General features: G+C 36.3%; 1 protein-coding gene across 1 annotated transcript in view; it reads left to right on the forward strand.

Moving 5' to 3' along the window:
- Positions 1 to 201: 201 nt before the first annotated feature.
- Positions 202 to 12,328, forward strand: part of PRKACB (protein kinase cAMP-activated catalytic subunit beta) — a gene marked incomplete at both ends in the record, with an annotated part of 144,926 nt that continues 132,799 nt past the window's right edge. The window contains one exon of the mRNA XM_080693197.1: positions 202 to 247. Coding sequence (XP_080549323.1) covers positions 202 to 247 — 46 coding nt within the window. The remainder of the gene's footprint in view (positions 248 to 12,328) is intronic.

The raw sequence follows: 12,328 nt of genomic DNA on the forward strand, positions 1-12,328 counted from the left end.
ACTACCACTGTAGCTGCCGCTGCCCCGGACTTCGCCGAAGCCCAGTCCTCGGCCCGATCTTCCCGCCCGGACCCCGCGCTCCAGGGTCGGGCGCACCCGCCGCTCTGACGGGGGCAGCGGGGAGCCGCCTCGGACGGTGGAGCGGCGGGGCGGCCCCAGCCCCCTTCCTCGCCCTGACCCCTGCCTGCCATCGCCCCGGCCATGGGGAACGCGGCGACCGCCAAGAAAGGCAGCGAGGTGGAAAGCGGTGAGTCCTCTGCTGGGTCTGGTCCCGGTGGGGCGGGCCAGCGCGGGCCGGGAGCGCCCCTCCGGGTCGCAGCCCCCAGGCCGCGGGCACGGCCAGGCCTAGCCCTGCGGCTGGGAGCCGAGCCGGGGGCCGGGGCACCGCCGCGCCCCGCCCCTCCCCGCCCCAGGCCGGCCGGCGGGGCAGGGGGCGCGCTCCCCGCGGTTCCCAGGCTCCTCAAAGCGAGGGGGACCGCGCACGGTCCGAACACTTCCCCAAATATGGTCCGGGAAAGAAGTCCCTCGAGTCCTCGCATCCCTCGTCCCCTACCCCAGCACCTCGACCCCTTCTTCAGGAGCTACAGGTAGTGCTGAGGGTAGAGTTGGCCCTTTGCCCTGCATCACTTGGGTCCATCCCAATCTTATCACCAGGTGAGGGGCTGCTCCTTAGGCTCTCCGCAGGTATGGTTAATCTGGGGTCCTGGAGGTGTTTCATCCCGAGTCGAAAACGTAAACCCAAACAGGAACTTTACCCACTGGGGGAAAAAAAAAAAAAAAAAAAGCGTGGCAGGTTTGCCTTTTCTCTAGACATCTGAGATTCTGCTACTGTGCTTGTAAAACTTAAATTTCTTTCGGAGTCGAAGTGCTTCCAGAACTTGGTTGATTTCTTCTGAGAGCTAAAAGCGCGGGCATGCAACACTTTACATCAAACGTAAAAAGTCTTGAAAATTGAGTTTCTTTTTGGCATTATATGTAAACACACTTAGAGTAGAATGGTTGTGAAAGAAAAGTTGTAAGAATTATATTAGATTTTATAATTCAGAATGACTAAATAACTTTGGCTATTTGTTGTATCACCAGGAGTGACATCTCAACATTTGAAGTGAACCTGGTAATTTATTTAGTCAAGTTCATGTAAATATCTTTTAATATTTCTATGTTTCTAACAGAAGAATTAGGCTAATTTAATAATAAGCATGAAGAAAATAGCCTGTTTCTGTATGAATGAAGTAGAATTGACTTAGAAGGATTTAGTCATTCATTTTGTTTAATGTAAATAATGAGATCAGATTGTATGTTTTATGTTTCATCAATAAAATTTTGGTGTTAATTTTTAGGAGCTCCAAAAAAGTTTACCAAACAGTTACACATACTATTAAGGAACATACTTTTAGTATGTAATATTGAAAGTTTAAAAAGCCAATGTAGAAGAACTTATAGTAATCATAAACAGTGTCACCAACTATACGTAAGTGTAAAGAATAAAGAAAGTAGGAAGAATTATTCGTACCTGACATATTGTCATTTTCCTAAGTTCTGTTAACTTAAAGATAACACTTGTGCTAATTGTGTTAACAAAAGTGTGTTTGATAATTGAATCCTATCACTGATTTTCATAGCAAGGGTTATCCTGTAAGGTGTTTGTTTATATTTTTATATTGATAGTGTACTTTTGTGATCTATTTATTTCTATAATTAAGCTACTGAACCAGTTTCTCCCTACCCTAGACAGTGTTAATTTGAAACTCAGTTGTGACATCATCTTGGAATATTTACAGAAAACAGAATGGAAACTTTAAATGTTTATGTAAACATATTTAAGTTATTTCTGTGAATAAATTCTCTCCAGAGTTTCAATGTTATTTGCACCTTAGTTCTTAAGTATGTTAGCCAGTTTTTTTATGTAAGTTTATTTATGGAAACTGGTCATTATGATAAATAGAAAAAATGTTAAAAAGCAACAGAAGATGTTAGGCAAGTGATGTCCAGTAGGGAAAATTATGTGAAATACCACATGTTGATCAACGATTGTTTCATTTGTAGCAGTTTTATCTGGTATATGTTATTTTACTCTTGTGAGCAAAGAAATTGTATTTATGTTTTACAATATACTGAAAGAATAACTCTTTACTTACCCAACTCTTATGTGGATCTTTAAAAAAAATTATTCTTGCAAGTTTTTTTTCAAGTTTGAATGTGGTTATTTAAATTTTAGTTGATACATAGAATGAATGTGTAGAAATGTAAGGAATCATAGAGATCAGCCTATGCAGTTCTTCAGTTTGAAAACAGAGAGCCTGACCTCTAAAGAAGCTGGAGTTGAGATCATACTATTAATAATAACAGAGTAAGGAATAAACTGATGCTCTAACTCTATTCTGCATCACTAAATAGTCACTTAATGTATGCATTATAAAATTTTTTACCAAGAATTTTAGTTTCATTTGTGGATTCTATAAGTAAAAGCTTTCAATTTTCACTACCTGGAGTGAGGGAGAAGTTATGCATATAAAAGTTAACTAAAAAAACAAAGTGTAAATGCCAACATTATTAAAGTGAAGTTAGAACTCTGAAAATTGCCAATAGGAAACTTTGATTTAAAGAGCTGATTAAAAAATATCAAGTTGATTAAAATTTAATTCTTAGGTCAAAGTCTCACACAGTCAGCTGATTTTAGAACTTCTAAAAAATTTTTCAGAAAATGAAGTTGAGCATAAAGATAATTGAGGAAGGTATTGGTTGATTTGCACTACGTGGTGCCTCTGTTGTATTCTCGTAAAGCTGGTCCCTCTACTTCATGAAATAAATGTTTTCTGGGGTAAGACCTGAAAACTAGGGAGACACCATTCTCATCTCTAGTTTCTGGAGGTAGCATTAATTTGGATACGTGTTATTCTGCTATAGTGAACTAGGAAATTATATTGATGAATCTCAAAACTTGATGAAAGAACAACTCTTAAATTACATTCTTTCTGAGCGTGTTTTTTAAAAAATTACTCTTGAAAATAAATGCTTTCAAAATTTGGATGCAGTTATTTAAACACCAGCTAAACATACCAAAGTATAAACTTTCAGAAATATAAATGAAGATACAACTCTTTTTTGGGGGGGTACTAAGGATTGAACCCAGGGGTGTTCTATCCCTAAGCCAGACTCCAGCCTTATTTTACTTTTTATTTTGAAACAGGGTCCCACTAAGTTTCTGAAGGTTTCACTAAGTTTCTGAGACTTGTCTCAAACTTGTGATTCTCCTGTCTCAGTCTTTCAAGTACTGGGATTACAGTTATTTGCCACCACACCCAGCTCTCTGAGATTCTTTAAACTCTTGTCATTCAAGATTGTTTTACTTTTAGTCTCTTACCTTTAACTCATCCATACTCACCAATGCAAAAAATGCATGCCAATTATTTTAACATGGAAAGGCTTAAAAATATTTTTAAAAGTATCACATCTACAGGCTGCCTGTGGGACTTCCTATTACATACTTTTGCTAAAAGTGTTGAGGCCTATGGGTGAAAAAAAATTGTTTTTTGGTAGATATTTGAATGTAGATTCTCCCATGACCGCAAGTGGTGAAGCCACACTGTGGCCTGTGGCTACATAATGGTCTTTGAGGGTTTTCTAGAAAATCTCTGTTTTAAGAACTTTAAGGTGAAAAGAAAGTCAAGAGTAGGTTAGGTTCAACTAAAGTGCAAGTTTCTTAACAACTATTATTTTGAGGATTGATGCGTATTAGGTTCTCCAAGTACTTTTTATGCATAATTTTTTTTTTTTCCGGTACTGGAGATGGAACTCAGACGAATTCTACCTCCAAGCTACACCCCCAGCCCTATTTTTTATTCTTTATTTTGAAACAGTCTCACTGAGTTGCAAAGGGCCTCACTAAGTAACTGAGGCGTCTTCGAACTGTGATCCTCTGTCTCAGCCTCTCAGATGCTGGGATTTCAAGGGTGCACCACCATACCCGGCTTGCATGAATAAATTTATGTTAATCTTCTCACCCCTAAGAAGTAGTTTAGTTCTTTCTCCATTTATAGATGAGGAAATGAGGGCTCAAAAAGTTTAGCTTGTTTGTGGTCACCCAGCTAATAAGTCAAGGAGCAACATTTAAACTTAAGTAAACTAACCCCAGAACCCAAAATTCAATGCTAAACAATCAATTGGTGAATCCAATGAAGAGGCACATTCTAAAACACAATAGCTTTGACTTTGTTTCCGTTTATTATCAACAATAATACATTTTGGTTTCTTTAAATAATGACTTTTATTTGGATATATTAAATATCTTAAATATTTGATGAAGATGATTTTTTTTTTCTGTACCATTCTCTAGATGGACTTTAATCTGTAAAACAAGAATGAAGAATTAAATTTTCTTAGCCGGGCATGGTGGCACATGCTTGTAATCCCAGCATTTGGGAGGCTGAGACAGGAGGATCGCAGTTTGTGGACAGCCTCAGCTACTTAGTGAGGCCCTCTGCAACTCAGTGATACCCTGTTTCAAAATAAAGAATAAAAAATTGGGCATGGGGTGTAGCTTGGAGGTCAAATGCGTCTGGGTTCTATCCCCAGACCCGCCAAAAAAAATTTTTTTTCTTGAATGTCTTTTCAGATTCAATATGGTAAAATTTCAAATTAGCTATGTAAAATTAGTTTTATATACCTGAAGCTTTACTATTTTTTCCTATTTATAAATGTATATCTTCCTTTCTTGTTAAATAGCCAAAACTTATTTGCACTTGCATTACTGTTTTTAAATTATTTAGAATTTAAAAATTTTACCAGGACTTAAAATAGTACTGTCCAACTTTCTGTGATGATAGAAATGTTTTCTGCCTGTGTTATGCAATGTAGTAATGGCTAGCCACATGTGTTTCGTGAGTACTTGAAGTATGGCTATGCCACTGAAGAATGGAATTTTTAACTTGTACATGGCTGCATAGTCTTTGGAATGTTGGACAACACAGGTTTTAGAGCATAGCCATCTTTCTGTAATCTTTATAATTTGTGGATCCTCACAAGTGTGTGATGAGCAAAATTCTAGAAATTTCTGTTTTTTCATAACTTACTTCCTCCAAGTATACATTTGTAGACTTATTGAACAAATTATTATAGTTAACTAATTTGTGTATAATTTATAAAATTAAATACAAATCCAAATTCCTTTTTTGGTTGTGCTAGAATTAAAGTTTTATAATTTTTAATACTAGATCTCAGTGAATATACATTTCTGAAATTTTTTTTGTAGAATTAAATGTTGATTAAAAAACAAATTAAGTGATTTCATTATTTCTTTGAACTTGATATTTATCAGACTTCTTTTAAGGGCAGTTAGTAGTAGTAATTTGTTCTAACTCAGTAGATTGACAAAGATACTTGGCAATAACTTTTAGGAAAAAAAAGAAATCGAAACAGTTATGCAGTTTTGATAATAGACTATTTTCTTTCTGTGGATTATCTACTGTATAATATTATCTCATTTTCAAGAGCCATTTTTTTCTATTCTTCTATTCAGGGTCCTCCACATAGGATATAGACAGATCTCTGCTTTTCACTGCTGGCCTCAGGATAATTAAGAGGCATGAAAGCCAGCTTAGAAAAATAAACTATGGCTGAATAGCAGAAGCAGCATTTGAGAAGATCCTAGGTAAGCCAGGATAGCTATCAGACAACTTTAATACAGAGTTAACCATAATTATTTTTTATATTCCATAAGTAAGTAAAATAGTATAATTTAGGAAATTATGTATCTAGGTGTTAATAAATGTTGGTGCACATATGTGACCAAATTTCCTCAGCTGAATATATCATACATTTTTAGTGAAAAAATTATGATAAATGGAAGTGTAAGAGTTATGATAGGTAAAAATACATAGATCAGTACCATATTATTTTTAGTATTTAATCCTTTAAAAATATTCCCCTCTACCATCCTCATCAAGATATATGATTAGAATGCACTAATAAACCGGGTGTGGTGGAGAATGCTAGTAATCCCAGCATTTGGGAGGCTGAGACAGGAGGATCATGGTTCGCAGACGGCCTCAGCTACTTAGTGAAGCCCTCTGCAACTTAGTGAGACTCTGTTTCAAAATAAAGAATAAAACGATGCACTAATAAATTTAAAAATTAAATTTAAAAATAATCTTTCAAGAGTATTCTTTTTTTGTTGTTGCTAAATAAATTTTTATTGGTGCATTGTAGTCATACATCTTAATGGGATAAAAAACTTGTGGAGATATACATGCACACATCACCCAGTCAGCCCCTACCCAATTCCTAACCCTTCCCTCCCCCTCCCTCAATCCCATGCTTGGTTTCCTGATTAACTTTGACATGTTTGGGGTTTTTTTCTTCCATATATGGTCAAGTTATTTTTGACAAGGTTTTCAAGAACATTGGGTGAAGGAAATAATAATCTTTTCACTAAATATTGTTGGAAAATAATAACTACATGAAAAAGAATAAAATTGGGCCCTTACCTAACACCCTGTACAAATATTAACTCACAATAGATAAAAGATTTAAATGGAAACCTTAAGACTATAAACTTTTAGAAGATAACCTGGGTCATAACACTTCACAACATTGAAATTGGCAGTGATTTCTTGGATATGATTCCAAAGGCACAGGCAACAAAAGAATAAACAAACTTCACAAAAAATAGAAAAATATTGTACATCAAGACAATGTAAACAGAATTAAAAGTTACTGATAGAATGGGTTAAAATATTTCCAAATGCTATATCTGAAGGTATTTTAATATTCCAAATAGAAATCCTAAAAATAAGCAACAATAAAAGCAAACAGTACAATTTGGAAATAGGTAAAAGACTAAAATAGATAATGAATCTCCAAAGATTTTTATATGACCAATAAACACATGAATATCACTCATCATTATCATAATATAACTAATCACTAATGAAATACAAATAAAAACTATAGTGAAATACTACTTCACATTTGTTAGGATGGCTACTTAACATGAATTACTTCGCTCCAGCCCTTTACCTTGAGTTTGTTACTATCTTTACTTGTAAAGTGTGTTTCTTGTAAGCAGCAGATGGATGGATTCTGGTTTTTAATCCATTTTGCCACTTTATGACTTTTTATTGAAAAATTGAGGCCATTTACATTCAGTGTGATTATTGAGAGATAAATTTTAATTCCTAACATGTTAAGATTTTATTTATGTCTGAAATACTGTTTATTCTTCTTTGCTTAGTTGTCTGCTGGATGGAAAATCTTGTTTCTCTGGTTCTGGTGTGTATTACCTATTTCTTCTTTGTAGTTAATCTCTTTGAGGATTTTCTCTAGCACTGGTTTTAAAGACATAAATTCCGTCAGTTTCTGTTTGTCATGGAAGCTTTTTATTTCCCCATCTAATTTGATAGATAGTTTTGCTGGGTAGGAAATTTTTGGCTGGAAGTTGTTTTCTTTCAGAGTTTGGAATATGTTACTCCAAGCCCTTCTGGCTTTCATGACTTGGTTTGGGAAGTCTGGAGTGATCTAATTGGTTTGCCTCTGAATGTCACTTGGCCTTTTGTTTTTGTTGCCTTTAAGATTCTCTGCTTGGCTTCTACATTGGTCATTTTGACAGTTTTGTGGTGTAGGGAACCATTTCTCTGATCCTGTCTAAAGGGAGTTCAATAGGTTTCCTGGACCTGTCCATCGACCTCAATGATTGTATCCTTTATTTCTTTTAGACTTTCTCTAAATTCTCTTTAAAGGTCCTGTATTATTTTTACAGTTATATTCATGATTTGATCTTCTGGTTATCTCTGAATTTCTGTGTTATCAGGTTCTGATATTATGGGGTTGTGGGCATTCATTGTTTTATTTTTGTTCCATGATTTCAGAAGTTTGTGCCTTCTCTGGGTTCTTCCCCGGATCACCACAACTTCACTTAGGGTGCTCTGAATCTCGAGTTTGTGGTAATCTCAGCTGCCACTACTCTACTTTACTGGGTTGTATCGTAAAGTCTCAGACCCAGGGAGTTAATCGAGGCTGCGCAAGACCCATGGGGGTGCCGAGCTGGGAGTTTTCCCATGGGGAGCTGCGACTAGGGTGTGGTATCTTTGCCACCACTACTCCTTTACTGGGATGGACTCCAAAATCACAGACCCAGGGAGGTTATCAAAACTGCGCAAGTCCCTGGGGGTGCAGTGCTGGGATTTCTCCTCTAGGGGCTGCAATTTCACTTACAGTTATTGTATGTGCTGATCTGGAGCTGTGATGGGCGTGGTGAACTCTCCGCCGCTGCTGGCAATATGGCATCACTGCCACGCTCTCAGCCGTGAGGCTGGTGTATTTCTTGTCTGGTTTTGTGCTCCATTCTGAGTCCCTGGAAGGTGTGATGAGCTTGGCCACTGGGAGTTTTAGACGTTCATTGCACTGAAAGAACTGCTGAATTACACTCAAATGATCTGCAGCTCCTCACTTTAGCTCCTTGTTTACCTTTCCTCTCTGGAGCCTGGTGTTGTGAGGCATGATGGCTCCAGTGCGGCTCCGCAATGCAGGCTGGTTTCTTTTCTGGTCTCTGGTTGTTCTAGTCTTTTTTTTTCCTCTGCCCCTTGAGTTTACATTTTTTATTTCTCTCCTGGTAGTGTTTTCTGGCTATGAAAAGCGCTGACTTTGTGGCAATAGAGATCGAGTGTTAGCAGGACTCCTAAATGCTGCTTTTCTTGGTTGCCATCTTCCCGGAAGTCCTTCCTTCAAGAGTATTCTAAAGACTATAGTCTTTCATATCCTATCAAGTATGTTAGCTCAATTAGGTGTACTGAATACAAGAATGAATGAATGAAGCAACAAAAAAGAACTATTTAGAATACTCTTGAAGGGAGGTGAGCCCTAAGTTGAACATTGCAAATGAAAAAATGTCCACTTAGGGATTATATAGGAGGAAGGATATTTTTTTAATTAATTAATTTATTTTTTAAATTGGTGCATTGTAGTCATTAATCAATCACACTGGAGTACAAGACTTGAGAGGATATACAAGCACACATCATCCAATTAGCCCTCATCCAGCCCCCATCCCATTCCCTCCCCCTCCCTCCATCCCATGCTTCTTTGGTGATTAACTTTGATACATTTGTTTATGTACCTAGGAGAAAGGATATTTTGAGTAGAGGGAAAACAGAGTAAGCAAAGATTCAGAGGAGTAGAGGAGCACAGCATGTTCAGGATAAGGAAGTTATCTATTATGACTAAATGAGAGCGTATAGGGCTGATGGTACAGAGAGGAGAGATTGCAAGTGAGAGATGAGACTGAAGAAATGGACAAGAAGCCCACAAAGTGGAGGGTCTAAATTTTATCCTGTAGACACCATGGAACTTATAGACTTTGAAATCAAGGAGGGGGCAAGATACAATTTGGGTTTTAAAGTGATTATATTGCTGCCTATATGAAGATGGAATAAATGTAGCAGAAGCAAGAAGACTCCAAAGTAATTTGAATGAAGGACTTTGAAAGCCTGGAACGAGGTGGAAGAAGTAGGGATGGAGAACAGGATCTGAAATGGGAAAAATTTGGAAAACAAAAATAAGCAGACTATTTTATGCATTTGGGAAATGAACAAATGTTTTTACCTTCGATGTCTTGGTGGATAGATTGTGATGCCAGTAATAGAATCAGGAAATGAATTCAGGGCAGAATATATTTGGCAAGAGTGAAGGGCATACTGAGTTCAGGATGCCCATGGCATTTCTGAGAAAAACTATCTGATTGATTGTTATATGTGTGGATTGTCTTTTATTCTCTCAGCCATGAGGGAAAAATGACCTTGGATGGTTAAGAGACCTTCTCTGTATTTTTCCTCATTTTATTCCTCTTTTTCAAGGTCAACTGTGGAAAAAATAAAACATCTGTTTTAATTTCTATAAATTAAGAACTATAACTTCTAAAAGTTTAACATTTTTAAATATAATTATGTAGCCTGTAAGCCATTGAGCTATAATAGTGGAAAGCACATGTAAAATTTAGTACTGACCTATATTATATACTTTAGTAAATACCAATTTTCTTCTCTAGAGTCCTTTAAAATAGATAGCAGAAAGTTCGGATGTAATTTAATCATTTGAACATGAACTGAAAGTAAAAAAATATTCTGTTTTCTAATACATTCTGGTAAGTCACTTTAGATAAATATGTTTTGTTTGCTTTTACAGTACTGGGATGGGACTCAGGGCCTTGTTCATACTAGGCAAATACTCTACACTGGGGTATGTCTCCAGCCCTTGGGTAAGTGTTTTAATGTCCCAAAGTTATTGTATAAAATTTAAAGGGCTGGATTAGATGATGACCTTGTGAAAATACACTTTAAAAGTAGCAAGATTTGGAAAAAGTTTCAGAAAGCTCTTAAAAATTTTGTGGATAGGGAAGTGGCAAATGAGCCTCCATATGAGCAAATAAGTAAAAGGTAATATACTGGAAATTGTTATGACCAAAGAAATAAATTTATGAAACACTCTATGGATCTTTGAAGATATTATCATATTCTACTGCAAGTAAAGGAACCTTCTAAATGGTGATCATCAGATAAGAGTATTAGAAATATAACAGTACTATCCATACTATGTATAGTTGATGGTATTTTGCATGTAGAAAAACTGGAGAAAGTTTAAATCAGAGACAGCTTGTACAAGTAAGAAAATGGAAGGTGTTTTGTATGAAGATGGACTTAAAAAATAGAATTTTTTTTTTTTTTTTTTTTTTTTTGGTGGTACTGGGGATGGAACCCAGGGCATTCTACTGAGCTATACCCCCAGCCCTATTTTTTATTTGTTATTTTGAAACAGGGTCTCACTGAGTTGCAATGGGTCTCACTAAGTAGTTAGCTGAGGCTGTCCTCCAGCTGCCATCCTCCTGTCTTTGCCTTCCCAATGCTGGGATTACAAGCGTACGCTGCCACACTCAGCTAAAAATAGAATTCTTTAATGTGGAAAAATTAAGGCTACATGTTTCAAGTGTATAAAATCAAGGAGACTAGGTAGAGAAAATCTAGGTTGTTCACCTAAATTTGAAATACTAGAAACTGTGAACTCTTTCAAGACTTACAAAATCTAGTTGTAGAGCAAATAAGAGGAAAAAAACTGATATAATATGGGCCTAGAGAATAAAAACATTTAAGTGATTAGTCACCATTCATGTTTAAAGGTGAAAAAAGTCTGATCTTATGAATACAGATAGCATTTTAAAAATGTAAAAAGCTTGCTGGGCATAGTGGTGCATGCTTGTAATCCCCATGCTTGGGAGACGGAGACAGGAGGATTGCATAGGTTCGAAGCCAGCCTTGCTGGCTTAAGAGACCCTGTTTCCAAAAAAAAAGTTTAAAAATAGGTCTGGGAATGTAGCCCGGAGGTAGAAGGGTTTCCAGGAACCCCAGTACCACCAAAAAAAAAAATAAAAATAAAAAAATAAATAAATAAATAAAAAGTTAAAGTTTTACTGCATTATACTCTTATAAATTTTATAACTCTTCAACTGCCTACATTTTTCTAAAGAAGCATCACTGTTCCTAAGTTAGGTCTTTTTCTTGCTAATTTTGATGCTTAATACTATTAGTGTATGAAATGGGAGATAAAGTATTGCCTTCATGTAGCTCATAGTTTAGTGAAAGATTTGGATAATTAAAAGTGCAATTATGAGAATCTTGTAGGAATTAGAGTGTGTTTTGGTGGCAATAATTTGTTTTCACTTTTCTGTTTGATAAAAATTAGGTTCAGTAATGCTCTGTTTATAAGATGACTTTATGAATTAAACTAGGGATTCTTTAAAAGATAGACATGTACTAACTGAATTGATGCACTAATATAATTGAAATTAGTTTTGCCTTAGAAAATCCAATGTAGATGCCATATTATTTTAATCTGGGATATTGTAACAAGGTGTAAGTCTCAGTCTTTATGGCCATAACTTGATGATGTATTTATGGTTGCCTGCAGTGTGTGTTGAATTTTTAGTGACTTTTGAAACTTTTGTTTTCTTATAAGGTAGCTAGCTCTTCAGTCTAAACCTTAAGTCTGTGGCAAACCTGTCGTTACCATCTGTACTTTGTTCTCAAAAATTAAAGGGACTATCTTAAGATTTGATTAATTTATTGTCTGTAAAATGATTATTCAGTTCCTATACTGTACATTTCTTAAGTAGATTACACTGTAGCATTTGGAAGGTGTCCTTATATGTAAATTACAAAAGTGAGAGAACATGTTAGTATAGATATTATGTAGCTTCTTTTTATAGTGTCTTAACTCTGCTCATAATTTAGCTCCTTCAACCTCAGTTCAGCTTCCTAGTTGAGTAAAAATCATGAAGGGTCAA

This window comes from Muscardinus avellanarius (assembly GCF_963383645.1).
Source record: "Muscardinus avellanarius genome assembly, chromosome: 3".
Lineage (NCBI taxonomy): Eukaryota > Metazoa > Chordata > Mammalia > Rodentia > Gliridae > Muscardinus > Muscardinus avellanarius.